The 15,623-nt window shown below is 41.0% G+C and overlaps 1 protein-coding gene across 2 annotated transcripts in view; it reads left to right on the top strand.

Annotated features, from left to right (window-relative positions):
* Positions 1–15,623, top strand: part of LOC103761194 (ephrin type-B receptor 5) — a 68,456-nt gene that overhangs the window by 20,250 nt on the left and 32,583 nt on the right. For both annotated transcript variants that reach the window (XM_018074555.2, XM_018074554.1), the window contains exons 3-4: positions 8,603–8,667; positions 11,401–12,097. In XM_018074555.2, coding sequence (XP_017930044.1) covers positions 8,603–8,667; positions 11,401–12,097 — 762 coding nt within the window. The remainder of the gene's footprint in view (positions 1–8,602; positions 8,668–11,400; positions 12,098–15,623) is intronic.

Here is a 15,623-nt window from a genome sequence, read left to right as displayed (position 1 = left end):
TAGAGATAAAAGAGTTGAGAAAGCACCGTGTGATACAGCTTCACAGATCACGTAGTTGAATTGCTTGGATTAAAATACGACAGTAAAATTTAAAATTTTGCCTATGGAGATGAAGTAGTAAAGATTCCCATGAGCTGATTTTTAACTCTCAATTCAGAGTCAGGGGAGTCAGCACCTTCATTGTGACCGTGCTGCATGGTCCTAGGTTTGCACTCCAAAGCTGATTTGCATCTCAGAGGTAAGTATTTTTGTTGTGGTCAAAAGTCAAAGAAAAATTATGCAGTAGGGGAGGAAAGTCTGATGATAACTATGTAGAAAGCTTTGCTTTAGTAGAGGATTGTCCATAAGGAAGAAAAAAAAGCCCATGGCTGATTTGTTGACTCATTATTATATAGAGTAGAAACCTGAACTTCAGGTTTCAGATTTTAGTTAAAAAATATGGGGAATATCCAGTGTGGTCTTTAGTTTTTGTAATGTTTGTTAGAAGTTTTAGATGGTGTCTAAAATATGTCTCACCTCTAACTGAAGAAAATTGAGTGGGAAAATCAGTCAAGGTAATTTTTCTTCCAAGTGTTTCTCAGGCATTTGAGTTAGATTTCACAGTCCGAATGTAAATCACTTTTTTTCTCAAACTAAGCTTTGTTTGAAATTTTATAAACCTTACTATAAATAATTAAGAAAAGAAGGAGAAACTGTAGAGAGGGGAAGAGAAGTAGTCAAAGTATTCAAACCATCTTTATATGCAGTATGAAAAGAGCAAATACTTTTCATGCAGAATACTTTTGATAAATTGAAGGCAGCATGCTTTTACAGGACCTAGTCGAACTTCAGACTCCTTCATGACTCAGAAGTAAAGAAATTCTTGTAAGCAAGTGAAGATGTTTTTGTTGTTGTTGTTGGTTTTAATGCATAAAAAGGAATCATTAGGCTGAATTTATTTGATACAGCTCTAGTATTTGGACACACTGATTTCAACAGGAATGAGCATGTCTGTCCAAAGTTTTCCAGACATGATTTTCACAGTAGAAAAAAAACTGCGTGGGAAACATGAAGGAAAACTGCATTGCAAACAGAAGACATTTGTAAACTTGTTATTTTAGCTTTATAAAATGAAACAAGATTGCATGAAAGTTTTCATTAAGATTACATTTCCCAATGTTTATGACTCTGCAAAAGTTTTTGAGCTACATGCTGGGTGAAGTAATGTATTTTTCCCTTTTGTCAAAGACAGTTACACAGAAATTTTATTTCTTTGAAAATCTATATATGTATGTAATTACAATTTATCACTTAACATTTAAGTTAACATTTTAGGTTAACTTTTCTGATTGTAAAAGTTAGTGAAGCATAGAATTTAAGAATGCCTGATAGGCTGCAGTCAAGACAGGTGAGAGCTAGTGATAACTTGTTAATGAAATAGCTCTTACTAGGGCGCTGAGATGAATTTTATGTGGAATATTGGTTTTACTTTGAATGAGTTATAAATGTTTACAGCTATAAACACAAGCAGAGTTCATTTTGCAGAACTCATTAAATATGTTCCAAAGGAACGATGTGTTCTGCATGTAAGTGACTGCATTTATTTTACAACAAGCTCTCCAGCCTGCAGAATGGCTGGACAACTTTTCTAACTATCTTCCAGAAGTGCAAGATAGAGAGAGAAAAATTATTCTGCCTTGGTAGAACCTCTTTGCATTGAAAGTGTCTCCTTGGCAAAAGGGAACATGAAAGAAAAAGTTAGTGAGGTCAGACATTCTTATTTAATTTTTTCCCCTGTCTTTTCTATTAACTGGTTGTCATCTTGGGCTGTTGAAAATAATGTATTGATTGCTTAAATTGGCTTGCCTTTGAAGTGGAGGAAAACTATGCTTTCCTCGAAAGGAATTTTCAGAGAAAAAAATACATTTGTCTTTTGTTTTATTATATACAGTTTAGTATATACAAAAAAGGGTTTAAATTAGTGTTAATTTACTTTGGCTACTTGTGATTCACATGAGTTATTAAAATCCTAGCAAACATTTTCTTCCAGGTTCTTTCCTGGCACTCACCTGCGTGCCAAAATCTTTGCTGCATGCTTGGAAAGCCCAGGGCTTTCCCAGAGGAATATCCTGTTGTAGACATGCAGAAGGTGAAGGAGACTTGGTTGGATGTGCAGCTTGTTTGTAAGCGGGAAACAGACAGGGGGTTATCCTTTTGGTCGGTCTCAGCAGCTCTGTTTGATTTGTTTTCTTCCAGAGTAGATTCCTGTGTGTTCCCTGTGCTAGGACATCCAGATTCCCAGGCATGTACCATAGTCCTGTGATGGATCTATTCCCAAACTGCAGGCTAGCCCTTGCTGCTCAGAGGCCAGTAGGACAGTAGAGACTATTCATGCTGCGACTAACACTGTTTATATTCAAAGCTAATTAAACCTTCAAGGAGAAAGAATGGCATTCTTGTAGTGTAGGTTATCTGGGACTTAAAATATATGCTTCAGTGAAACTTTGGAAGACGTAAACTCACTTTTTAATGTCTATGCAAAAAAGTAAGCAGGAAAACATAGATAAACACCAGAAGTCACGCTGTCATCAAAAGTAGCCAGTTTGATGGCAGTGGCAGTTGGATCCAATTTCTAGGCTCAGTAGTGGGTGTTTGCAGAATGAACATCTTAAGCTGCAGAAGAATACACATTATATTTTATGACTAGAAAAGCTGTAGATAGTAATTTAATTTGACTTCATATGCAAAGGTGAAACTTTTTTTTTTTTAAATTTCCCAATGTCTGAGTTTTCTGACATCAGAAGGTGAAGTAGCACAACATGGTAGTCCTGGCAGTTTCCTTAGAGCTTTATCAAAGAAAAGGGCAGGTAAGGAGAAAAATACACAGTCATTCATAAAGCTTAAAATCTGTGTTACAAAAAGCTGTGTATTTCCATATCCTAGACCATTTGGCTGTGATTTCTCTCTTTCACAGATGGCACATAACTCCTGGTTGGGGTGTGAGAATTCCTTCTTTCAGATGACAACTTTGATGTTCTGATAGTATCAGGATTTTACTCTGACACAGCAAGTAGTTAAATAATATATACTTCATGGAACTTACTAAACACATGTCCCGTTGGCTCCAAATAGCTTTTTTAAAATTAATTGTATAGGAGTGCGGAAGTAATACAAGATCATTGATTGCAGAATTATTTCAAAATATAGATTTATCCAAGAAAAAATTAAAATTCCTTTGTCTCATATAGATTGGGTTTGTATGTATTCTCTTATATTAGGAGACATATTTTATAACCTGCAACTTGTTTTTTTGTGTTAAGTCATAACTTGACTTTAAAAAAGATAGTTTTTGTTAAAAAATAATATCAGTCTTTGGGTAGTTCATGAACAAGTAGGATTTTTTTACTATTTTTGTTTGTTTTTTTACTTATTTCATCAACTAATTTTTGAAAAATAGAATAGTTGTTACAGTTGCATATGTCACTGGCCATTGATTTTACTTCACCACAATAGCTGTTTAGTTTTGGAAGAAATTCTAGTGTATTTAAGGATTCCCAAAGGTTTGACTGTATTCTGTCTCCAGGTGATAGAACCCCATGCATAAAAATATTTGTTCAGTTGAGTGATAAAAGGCTCCTGATAAAAGAGTCCTCTCCACATGCTCAAAGGAGCACAGAGGAACAATCAAAGGCAGGGGAACCTGAATAACCTATTAGAGAAATAAGCACTGTGACCCAGCTTCTCCCAGGGCTATCACAGGAGTGTGATCAGCCCATGGAGTGGGAATGGAAAGCATTAAATTAAGTCAATGGAAGTGCTCTCTGGAACACCGTGGAGATTGAAGGCGGTTACTGCCAGCGGGGCCATGGTATTTATTAGGGGAAGTAAGGAAGAGCATTTAGGGCTTCTACAAAACTTATTGTGGGTTGTTTAGGAGAGGAATCATAGGTGAGGAAAGGGAAGGATCAAGGTGGTTTTGGGGAGGATTATGTGTGTGAAAGTAGACATAAGGGACCAGTTGTGTAAACAGTCTGCAGCTGTTTGTGTGTACATGGACGTTTATATGCCAGCAACTGGAGTTGAACCACAGATCGTAGTGGCCCATGAGTTAGTGCTACCAGAAGCTGGAGAGCCTGGAATGGATGAAAATCAAGTGCTAGGAACTCAAGTTGGACCACAGATGGGCTTTTGTTAGTGAGTCTGCAATCTATATCAAGGCAGACTAGCTTGTTAGTAGAGTAAGTGGGTTGAGAAACCAGGGAAAGGCCAGAGAGTTTAGAAGATGAATGTGCACATCTCTGTGAGTGAGACAGATGGAGGGGGCTGTCTACTGAGGGAATCAGGAGGTCCAGGTCACCATAAATTCTGGAGGTTCTTTGAGTCCTGTCCATATACTGTGTATATCAGTGCAACTGGAGACAAGATGATCCAAAGGCCAGCTCCTGGGTAGGCTGAGTGTCTAAGACCAATTAATGGAGAGATTCATAGTATGTGTGCCTGTGCATGTGTTTGTACATGTAAGTAGGGTTCTCTGGAGTGGGGCAGCACTACAGCAACTGGTTGCAGACCTTGGAGGCTCATAAGTCCAAGTGTCGGCAAGTTCCAGGAGAACAAGAATCCAGGTCTAGCTACTGGATAGGCTGCATGCTTAAAACCATTTAGTAGAGGATCCACAGCATACCTCCGTGTGTGTGTGTGAAGGGATGTATCAGTGAGTGAGGCTGTCTGAATACTAGCAAAAGGAGTAGGACTGCAAGCTTCAGGTGTCAGCATACATAGAGACCGCAGATCCAGAGGTCAGCTACTGAAGGCTAAATGTTTAAGGACAGTTATTGCATGGATCTGTATTGTATAGAAATGCATATATATTTCCCACTAACAGACCTTCATCCTGACCACCCAGAAAGGGGAGCGGGATGAGGCCATTGGTGGTGCTGTTTCTATTTGCATGGCTGGTGAGTGTTTCTGTCTGCCTGTGTTAATCTTTGTGGCTGGCCATTTGCATGTGTGCAGTGCCTGCATGTGTTTGTGTGTGTGCCTGTAGGGAATACACGCTCAACCTTGCTATTGGTTGTACCCAGAGACATGAAGCTGCAGCAGCCTTGCTTATGTGAGGTTACTGGGTTTGACAACCCCTAACAATATTTTTTCACAAACCCAGAGAATGCTTTCTCTTTCCAACCTTCTTAGAGAGCATTCACAGCCTTCCTACTTGTTCGTGTTCAAGGCATGATCATAGAAGGCAGAATAAGCTCAGTAGTGTTTCAGTTCTTTTCAAGAAGTCTGCTAGAGCTTTGCTGCTTGGGGCATTCAGCTCCAGAGCAAAGTGAACTCTCTGAATGTTACCTTTTACTCTACTGCCCTTCACCTTATCTAGCGATGTACATGTACATTTGGATATATACAGAATTCAACTGGGCAAGGTTTTGAGCAACCTACTGTAATTTAACCTGGCCTTGAGCAGCGTGTTGATAACGATGACCTCTGGTACCTCCCTTCCAACTTGTTTCATTCTGTAATTTGTGGTGTTGTCATTCTTTGCACCAGATTCTCATCCCACAGGTGAAGAGATTCTTTTGCTGTCTTCTCAGGATCAACTTTCTTGTCAGTGGCTATAGTTTGGGCAGGCTTGGGTTGTATAATTCACTCTTGCACCACTGCACTGTTAAGACACTGAGGAGAAGTATTCTTCAATTTAGAAAGCCTTCATGAAGGTTGTCTAAGGGTCAATGATCCTTGGGTGAATTGTCATCCTCTCACATCAGGAAAACATTTTGCCTGTAACACAAGCACTAAATAGTCTTGCTTGAAGGTGCAGGCTATCCAAAATCTTAAAATCATTAAAATGCCTATTTTGAACATTGTGATCTGTAATAGCAATTTCCGCACTCTGCCCAGTTGATCTTGATATTGACATTATAGTATAATGCGGCTCAAGAGATTGGTTTGTGATGTAAGTATAGACTAGTACTAGCTTAAGTATTGGGGATTTTTATTTCACTCTTTCTGGCCTGCAAGAACAAAGGATACTTAAATGAGAGTTTAACTACTTTAAAATTTTGTTTTACAAAGACTGTAATGAACCCATTTGACTCTTCTATAAAAGATGATCTTTTTCTTTTTAGTTTAGGGAAGAGAAATACAGGAGAATCTCTCATCAGTTATTTTTCTCTTCTTTGAACTAAAATAACTCATAATATAAAATTGGAATATCATCCATGCCAATTAATCTTATCATAAACTGTGTCTACACGTAAGTCAGAAGGTAGAGTGGACCTGTGCCTGTTGTCCTCAGAATTAGAGAGCACTTTAACAGCTTGTGAGATTTGTGAGTGTGCCTGCAGCTAGTGTGACTGGGGATCTGATTCAAGGCATGAAGCCAGTAGGAGAGGGAGAAAGGGAAGAAAAATAGTGAGGGGCATTGGACTGCAGGTTGTGAAATGAGATTTATGCACACAAAGTTCTTGTGTACTTTTCTTATTTTCCTAATGCTTTCTGACTTAAAATATTCACTGTGAGAGGGACAGTTCTGTCTGCTTCAGGCTGCCTATTTCTGTTTGCTTGTGAAATACTTCTGTGCTTGATAAATATTACCTTGCTCACTGGTGAGAAGCTATCTGGAGAATATGCTTGACATGGCAAGCAGTCTGCTGAGCAAGTCTTCTCTATTTTCTTTCTTCTTCTTTTCTTTCTCACTTTTTATCTGACTTTCTGTGCCCTGATTAACTTTTCTCTATTTTATTTTCTACTAGTTTCCTTGGGGTAGAGGCATTATACTTAGGTAAATGGGAGACTCAGACCTGATTAGAAAAAAAACTTCTTTCTGTGTTGAAAAATTACCTTGTATATTATTTCAGCATATCAAGGCAATGTCTGGGAACCCAGTGGCAAAGTAATGACATGATGCAGTGCAACCCCTATGCCAGACCATGCAATTGAGACTGTAATGGGTGTGGGGGAATGCCAAGTTCCTCTGCTGCCAGGACAGCCTAGGGAAGCATGTGCCTCAGGGAGGCATAGGCCTTTTGCAGAGTTTCTGCTGCTCAGAGTAACCATCTGAGCCAAGTTACCCTTGAGTACTGAGCTGCTCAGCATTTCTCGAGGTCTGTTAGACAATTTTAATGAGGTTGTGCTTAACCAGTAAGCTCCTTCCAGTTTTCGCAAGCCTGCCCAGGTATTTTGCACTGCTTTTGGATCAAGGAATCAGCTCTTCAGGAAGGTCTAAGAAATATAAGGTCTCCTGTAGGAATATAGGTAACATAGTTCAGGGACATTGATGAAGACTGAGATCTGCATAAACTTGCTCACTTGATCATGTCTGCTTTAGGATGAGTCTAGTCTTTCCTTTCTGATGATTAATGTGGAATGAATCCCCAGGTGCATTGGTATGGATAGTGACATCAGCAGTCCATAAATTGGAAATAGAAACCATTGAGAATCTCTCTCCTGCATAAAACATGGAACAGTCATATCTATAAACTTTTAGAAGGTGAATAGGAACAGTGAATCCTATTTGTAAATAAGCTGGCTGTTGCTGTTGGGTTCTGGGTTGGCTTTTTTGATCTGTTTTGTAAGGTTTTGCTTTTTTAAAGCAACAAAATGGAAATAGGAAAGTCAAAATAAACAAATAAAACTTTCCAGAATTAAAGAAAAAGCAACTGATTTATACAGTGTTTATCAACACATATAAGTATCTATTCAAGGGAGTCTTGTTCTTCTTCTGTGTCCTCACTATAAATGTACACAGTATAGTGCACATGCTTCCATACTAGTAACTTCCAGGGTGGTCTCAGACCTTGACATAGTAATTTGGAGAATGATACGTTTATAGTTTGCACTGTTACAATTTCTTCTGTATTTCTTTGTACACAAATAGAGAATAACAGGTTCAAGAGCAGTCAAGGCTAGTATCTGCCTCCAGTAGTAGATTCAATTACAATGGAAATGCAGACCACTTGTGGGAATAAACTTGGCCTGTGAAGCTCTGCATGTACCCTGCATAACTCCTGAGCAGGATAATGCAACAGACTATTTAATACTAATTTTTCTGATAAAACTGGCTTGCAATGTAATGCCCAGATCCAGAACAAAGTAAATCCATTACAGGATCCACTGGGTCGTCATCCTAAACTCCAAAAGAAATTTTGTTCCAGAACTGGAAACAAACGTGTCTTGGCCTTGTGTCCACATTTACACCTGCGAATGAAACAGGCAACCCTAGTCCTAAGGAGACCGGCATGCATTCATGTAACTCATCTCTCTGTCCCACCTTTCCCTTTCCAAAAAGAGAGTGGCCTTGCGTATACTGCTCATTATGATGACTCTGCTCCATGCTGTCAGTGTGCTTACACTTTGCCTGGGAAAGTCTGGTCAGAACATTGCCAAGCAACTTGCTAATCATGACTTAGCATGATTATGTACTCAGTGCCTCTACCCCCATCTTGGCCCATCTTAATTTACTAGTATGGACATAGCTGTCATATTTAATCTCAAAACATTAATGTATATTTTTGGTGTATGGAAACCCTCTACAAGACAATCTTGTGAGGAACAGATAAGATTTTAGTCTGACTTGTAATAGCACAAAATACTCTTTTTATTTAATTTTTTTAAATATAAACAGAAATACTTCTGGATACAACTCAAGAGACCTCAGAGATTGGCTGGACCACACACCCTTCTGATGGGGTAAGCATTTCCCTTGTCCTCTTCTTGACTGTGCCTCTGCTGGGAAGACGTGCATGCATCTGATGAAGAAAGGGAAACTGGAAGCAATGAGACTTTGTTCATGGATTTTGTACATATGAACAATTTGAACACAATGTGTTGTGCAAAGCCAGATGGTTAAGAGAGGAGGATGCTGGGTGGGATACTATTGTCACCTCCTTACCGTCTGCCTTCCACTGTCCTAATATAAATAATTATCCCTCTGTACTGATAGAATAGAATATTTCAGTTGGAAGGTACCTACAACAATCACCTAGTCCAGCTGCCTGACCACTTCAGGGCTGATCAAAAGTTAAAGCATGTTACAAGCATCGTCAAATGCTGACAGGCTTGGAGTATTGACCGCCTCTCTAGGGAGCCTGTTTCAGTGTCTGACCACCCTCTTGGTAAAGAAATGTTTCCTAATGTCAATTTTAAACCTCCCCTAAGGCAGCTTTGAACCATTCCCATGTGTCCTATCACTGGACTCCAGGGAGAAGGGGTCAGCTCCTCCCTCTCCATTTCCCCTCCTCAGGAAGCTGCAGATGGCAAGGGGATTGCCACTCAGCTTCCTTTTTTACAAGCTAGACAAACCCAGAACCCTCAGCTGCTCACCACAGCATATGCCTTTCAGCCCATCCACCAGCTTTTTTTGCCCTCCTCTGGACTCATTTCAGGATCTTCACACCCCTCTGAAATGGTGGGGCTCAGAACTGCACCCAGCACTCCGTGTGAGGCCACACCAATGCTGAGCACAGTGGGATAATCCCCTCTTCTGACCAGCTGGTGATGCCATGTTTGATGCTCCCCAGGATGTGGTTTGCCCTCGGGGCTGCCCGGGCACACACTGCTGACTCACATTGAGCTCATGCCACCAGCACCCCCAGGGCGCTCTGCAGGGCACTCTCCAGCCACTCCTCTCCCACGTTATACTTGTGTGCAGAGTTACTCCATCCCAGATGGCAGCATCTGGCATTTGTTCTTGTTAAGTTTCATGCCATGGATGACTGCCTAATGCTCTAATCTATCCAGATCCCTCTGCTAGCTCTTTTGTCCCTCCAGAGAGTTAACAGCACTTGCCAGGTTAGTCTTGACAGTAAACTTGGTAATGGTGCATTCAACTCCTGCATCCAGGTCTTTGATAAATACCTTGCACAGAACTGGCTCTAGAATTGAGTCCAAGGAACACTGTGGCAGAGCTAGGATTTGGACTCTAATGATCCTTGTGGGTCCCTTCCAACTCAGATATTCCATGATTCCATAATTCATACTGTGTACATTGATGTACAAACATTTCAGTTGTGCACCGGAGCCCTCCATGCTCCCGGGAGCAGCATACATATTTCCACTAGCACTGCTATCCCCAGGCTATGCCATGCCAACTCTTGGTTTACCTCCAGCTCTCCTGTTGATATGCCCTTTCTTCATCAATTCTAGATTAAATCTCTCTCAATCAGTCTGTCCAGTTTATGAGCAAAGATACCTTTCACCTGTTGGGACAGTGGATCCTGTCAGGTCCCAGCATACCTTGTGTCTCAAAGATTCCTCAATGGTTACAAAACCAAGCATTTTGGCAGAAGCACCAGTCCTGAAGCCAGGTATTGATATCTTGGGATCACTTGTTTCTTCCAAAGTGTCTCACTGTTGCTAAGAGGATTGGGAAAAACACTACCTGTGCTCCTGAATTTTTTTGCATTCTTCCCAAGGCCCTAAAATCTCTGTTGATCAACTTTGTACTTTTTGTTGGGACATTACTAGTACCCATGTGAAAAAGCAGGAGTGGATAATAGTCTGAAGGCTGTACTAAGCTCTTCCATCATCTAGTGATAGCCCTAAACTAGGCCCCAGGGAGGCAGCAAACTTGCCTAAAAAGATGTCCTGATCTGCAAATGGGTGCTTCTGTTTCACACAGGACAGTGTCACTAATGACCACAACTTGCCAATTTTTCTTTTTGGTACTGGTTTAATGCAGATCTTGTTGCGAGCAGTTTGTTGGTCAGATCTTCACGAGAATGCTTGACCGGGTCCCTTCTCTTCTATCTCACTGTGTACTTCCTCTGTCATACTCAGGACCTTGTACCTATTATATAAAGCTAGTTAAGAGGGTAAGGAGGGGTTTCTCTTACAGTTTTGTACAGTAACCCGCTTTCAGTACAGTAACCTCTCCCTATCCTTCCTTTGTGCCTTCCTCCTGGCACAAACCAGATCTGGGCCTGCCCCTGTAGTGGTCATGCAGAATGTCTTGTGTGCATAGGAGATGTCAGAGGATAGCTCCAACCGTGGTAAAGCTGGGTAGAAGGGACTTCTACTTCAATGTGCTTTCCAAAGAACAGTGTCTTGTTGCTCTGTCTCATTTGCTTGTGTTGTGCGTCTTGTCCCTGGAGATAAGACATGGGGAAATAGGAGGGAAGAAAGTGACTCTCATTTTAAGATTCTGAATGCCATGTGACAAGTTTGTATTAATTATGTTTTCTGTCACAACAGTTCTTACTTCAAAACTTTGACCACTCTTCTTTACAGGGTCATGCTTTGTCCTGTGTAGAGTGCTGTGCTGCACATGGCATCAGTAGATTCAAGTCTTGTCATAGACAAGACTGGCAAGGAGAAGGAAGGGGAAGACAAAGACCTGTCCCGTATTTTTGATGCAGTTGAACGCTGAATCTTGGGGTTTTTTACAGTTTCTTTTTTCTTTTCTTTCCCCTATTTCCATTGTAGTGGGATGAGGTAAGCGTCCTGGATGACAAGAAGCGCCTGATCCGGACCTTTCAAGTCTGTAATGTGGCTGAACCAGGTCAGAACAACTGGTTGCGTACTCACTTCATAGAGCGACGTGGAGCCCACCGAGTCCATGTCCGCCTCCGTTTCTCAGTGAGAGACTGTGCCAGCATGCGCACTGTGGCCTCTTCTTGCAAGGAGACTTTCACACTCTACTATCACCAGTCGGAGGCTGACATAGCCTCTCAGGACCTGCCAGAGTGGCGTGAGGGCCCCTGGACCAAAGTGGATACTATTGCAGCTGATGAAAGCTTTTCCCAGGTGGACAGCACTGGGAAGGTGGTAAAGATGAATGTTAAAGTACGTAGCTTTGGACCACTTACCAAGCATGGCTTCTACCTGGCCTTCCAGGACTCAGGAGCCTGCATGTCCCTGGTGGCAGTCCAAGTCTTTTTCTACAAGTGCCCAGCTGTGGTGAAAGGATTTGCCTCCTTTCCTGAAACGTTTGCAGGAGGGGAGAGGACCTCGCTGGTGGAGTCACCAGGGACGTGTGTGCCAAATGCTGAAGAGACAAGCACGACTGGGTCTTCAAGTGTTCGGTTGCACTGCAATGGAGAAGGGGAGTGGATGGTGGCCATTGGACGATGTACCTGCAAGGCTGGCTACCAGCCTGTTGATGATGAACGAGCTTGCCAAGGTGAGAGAACCTTTTTTCCACCCTTTAGGCAGTCCCTTTTTTTGTTGGTTCTCTGTATCAGCAGTATTTGGTACTAGTGAAAAGTTCACAGAGCTAGGAGGTTAAACCATTTCTTACAGTGAACGCCTACTAGCAGTCTCTTCTGACACTTTTAGCACCTCAAACTGGAGCTGGAGGGGTTTAGGAGTGGTATTCTTCAATTTAGTGCTCTGGCTGAAACCATGCTGCCTCTTGCTCCCGGTCTCCCTCAGACTGAAAGCACAAAAGGCAAAGATCACAGTTTGAGGTTAGAGCAATTTACTGGAAACAGCAATGAGATAAGAAAATGAACAGTAACAGCAACAATATTAATAAGAAAAGGTATAAGACAAAGAAATTATTTGCATGGAAAGTCCATGACAATATACAAATACCAATCAGCTTTTCTCTGCCACGTTTTCTGCGGACCAGAAAGAACACCCTTCTCCTCAGAAGAGAGAGTCCTGTCCCACTGCCCCCGGCAATGACCCTAGGTGGTACAGAATAGCATCTGGGTCCTGGTCATGCCCCCTCAGCCACACCCCCTCCCAGCTACTGCAGAAATTACCTTGTCCTGACTAAAGCTGGGACACCACTTCTTGGTGATAGCAACATGGTTGGAAACTCCACTCAGGCCTTAGTTCAAGCTGCCACAAGAGGCAGCCTGTTAGGCTACTTATACAGAATTACCAGGAGTTGTCACTAGCCAGACCTACCAAAACTCCAGTTCTTTACCAAGAGGCAACAGTGTTAGAAGAAACATGCCACATGGAGCAGAGCTGGGCTCAGAGCTAATACACTCTACTGCCCTAGCTAGTTTTGGCCCTTTTGCTAGTACTGTTGGAACTAGGAATTAAAAAAAAAAAAAAGGAAATGGCAGCAGCCTGGTCATGGGACAGGAAACATGTAGCAGGGCTGACCTGACAAGAAAAAATAGTCATAATGGTATTATCATTACCAGTAATGTACTCTCTGCCCAAGGTCCCATGGTATTTTCTGTGTTTGTTGGAGGAAATAGAATAAATTATGTATCACCCAGAAGCGATACTGGGCCAAAATCTGGCCAAGCCTGAACACCCAGTCTCATGTCATGACTGTATTCCTATCTCAAGCTTAAGACTGTCCATTAGAGGAAACTGCTTATGTTGGTTATGTAATTTTTTGTATAACATTCCTCTCATGCTTCCTTTGTTTTAATATGCATCTACTCAAAATCTCTCAGCAATATAAAGTGTTGCTGCACCACCCTTACTAATCTAAAAAATAAACGTAATGTGCAGACACAGTTTTAAAGTTGGATTATAATTTATTCAAATAAGAGTTCGAGTCAAACATCAGGTGTACAAATATCCTGGTTAACACCAAGCACAAATGCAACAGATAATTAATGGTTGTCAATATGATACTTCACATTCGTGCTTCGTGAAGTGATTTGGGTCTTGTAAAATAGCTTTATTAAAATACAGGTCATTGTTCTGGAGACTTATAAAGCAATTAAAATTGGTAAGTGCTTTTCATTTGTTTAAACTTTGAGAATAATTAAAATGTGTGTGCCTTTTTATCCTGCTCATCCTGAAAGAAATGTAACTACATTCCTATAGTGCTGCTCCTGAGACGGTAAGCTCAGGCGGACATAGAGCAGCTCTGTATGGCACTAGTTCTGCTGTCTGCATCAGTAACATGACTAGTTCACAGTTTAGATAAACTGCCAGTCAATAATTTAGTATCAGATAGTAGTCTTAAGCACTCAAAAAATAACGGAATTAGGCTTGGTAGATAAAATTTTAAAAAATCTATCTTCTATTTTTCATACCATTCAGTGAAAGCTGATACTCCCTTGCAGCCTCATTATCACAGAAGCTGGAGAAAGATGAAAGTGATAAACACTATAAGGAATAACTGAAACAATGACAATCTATCAAGCTACAAAACTCCATTCCCATCAATTACTTCCTAAGATTCCATGAGCAGCTTAGAGCAGCTAAAGACAACCAAATAATGAATCTTAATGTTAGAGGGTATTTTTTTTCTGCTCATGTTTCCTGTTAACTCCTCTGGCTCAATCAGTGTTTGTTCCTGATCTCTTCTCCTGCTAACAATATGTTGCTGTCCTGTCTGAATGGAGCCACATTCAGTTCATGTAATTTGTCCCCTTGCTTGGTGTTTCTTTGTGTGGAGTCCTTTCCAGCACTTCCCCTCTGTATGTATGTTCTCCCTTCCTAAGAACAGAAGTATGCCATGATACAGAGCTGCTACAGTGTTGTAGATGAAATACAGAACAAAAGCAATAGCCCAAGGGCAGATTTCTACTGATGATACCGCAGAGAGTTCTTCTTAATAAGACTGAAGAATCATCCAAGGATAGGAAGGAGAAGCAAGTTTCCTTCTTACACTTTAGTAGAAGAGTGTGTGGGCATTGCCTTCCCCCTCACCATATGCAAGCCTGTGGAGTCCTTCCTGGACCAGCTGTTACCTCTTTATTTAGAACAAAGAATCTGCCAAGAGCCATTCTGAGGAGAAAGATAGAAAGCCCTTGTTTTTTCCCCCTGCCCCCTATCATAAGTTAAGATACTTTCTTTTATTAGTTTTATGAGACTGCCTGCTGTATTTTACTATATGGCAAATTTCTCCAACTAGATAGAAGAGTGAACCAACAATCTTTAGTAAGCCCTCTGGGTGATGTGGGATGTGCTCTGTGTGGAATTCACTTTTGACCTTATCTGAGCAGACTTCTCATGCTGAACGGTCAGAAAGGACAATGGCAGTTTGAAGAGGAAAAAAAAGAAGGTTGGGACCTAATCTCATTTTCTTTGGGTAGATATATACACACAGGCAACCTTGCCTGGCAAGGTTTTCTGCACCTTGTGTTTTTCCTCATAGAAGGCTGGAATCAGAATGTTCTGTGTGATTAGGCTATCCTAGACTACTGGTTCCCAAAATTCTGGACTGATTGGCTGTTCTCCCAAGCCTTCTCTCCGATTCACATATTTGTTACTGAAAACAGTTGTTCCCGAATCCATCCTCACAAACAATTAAATAATGTGTTTCTTGGGATACACTGCCTACTGCTTATCATTGCTCTTAGAAGTCATATAGGATTTAAGTTACCACATGCTTTTGAAAATAATATTTAGAATTCATGACTGAGACATTTTAAAAATACTTCAGAAATTGCAGTGTTGACAAAAAGGAGAAGAGAAATGACTGCTAGATAAAGTGCTAAGCTGACTTCTGAATGAAGAAGGACAGAGCTCAGGACAGAGCTGAGCTGATTGGCCATATCTGTGGCACCTCTGTACAAATATATTTAACTGAAGACAGAAAACAGCAGCCAGAGAGAGGAGGAGGGAACAAGTTTGGAGTGGAAAGAGTTAAGTTGAGCTTGGGACAGGGAGGAGGAAAGGTGTTGTTTCAGTGTTTGTTTTTGTTTTCTCATTATCCAAATCTATGTTAATCAGCAATAAATTAAATTAAATTTCCCCGAGCCAAGTCTGTTTTGCCTGTGATA

This window comes from Manacus vitellinus, unplaced genomic scaffold (assembly GCF_001715985.3).
Source record: "Manacus vitellinus isolate BGI_N305 unplaced genomic scaffold, ASM171598v3 scaffold_28_pilon, whole genome shotgun sequence".
Taxonomy (NCBI): Eukaryota; Metazoa; Chordata; class Aves; order Passeriformes; family Pipridae; genus Manacus; species Manacus vitellinus.
The sequence above is the reverse complement of the archived record's forward strand: the minus strand, read 5'-3'. Positions and strand labels throughout refer to the sequence as shown.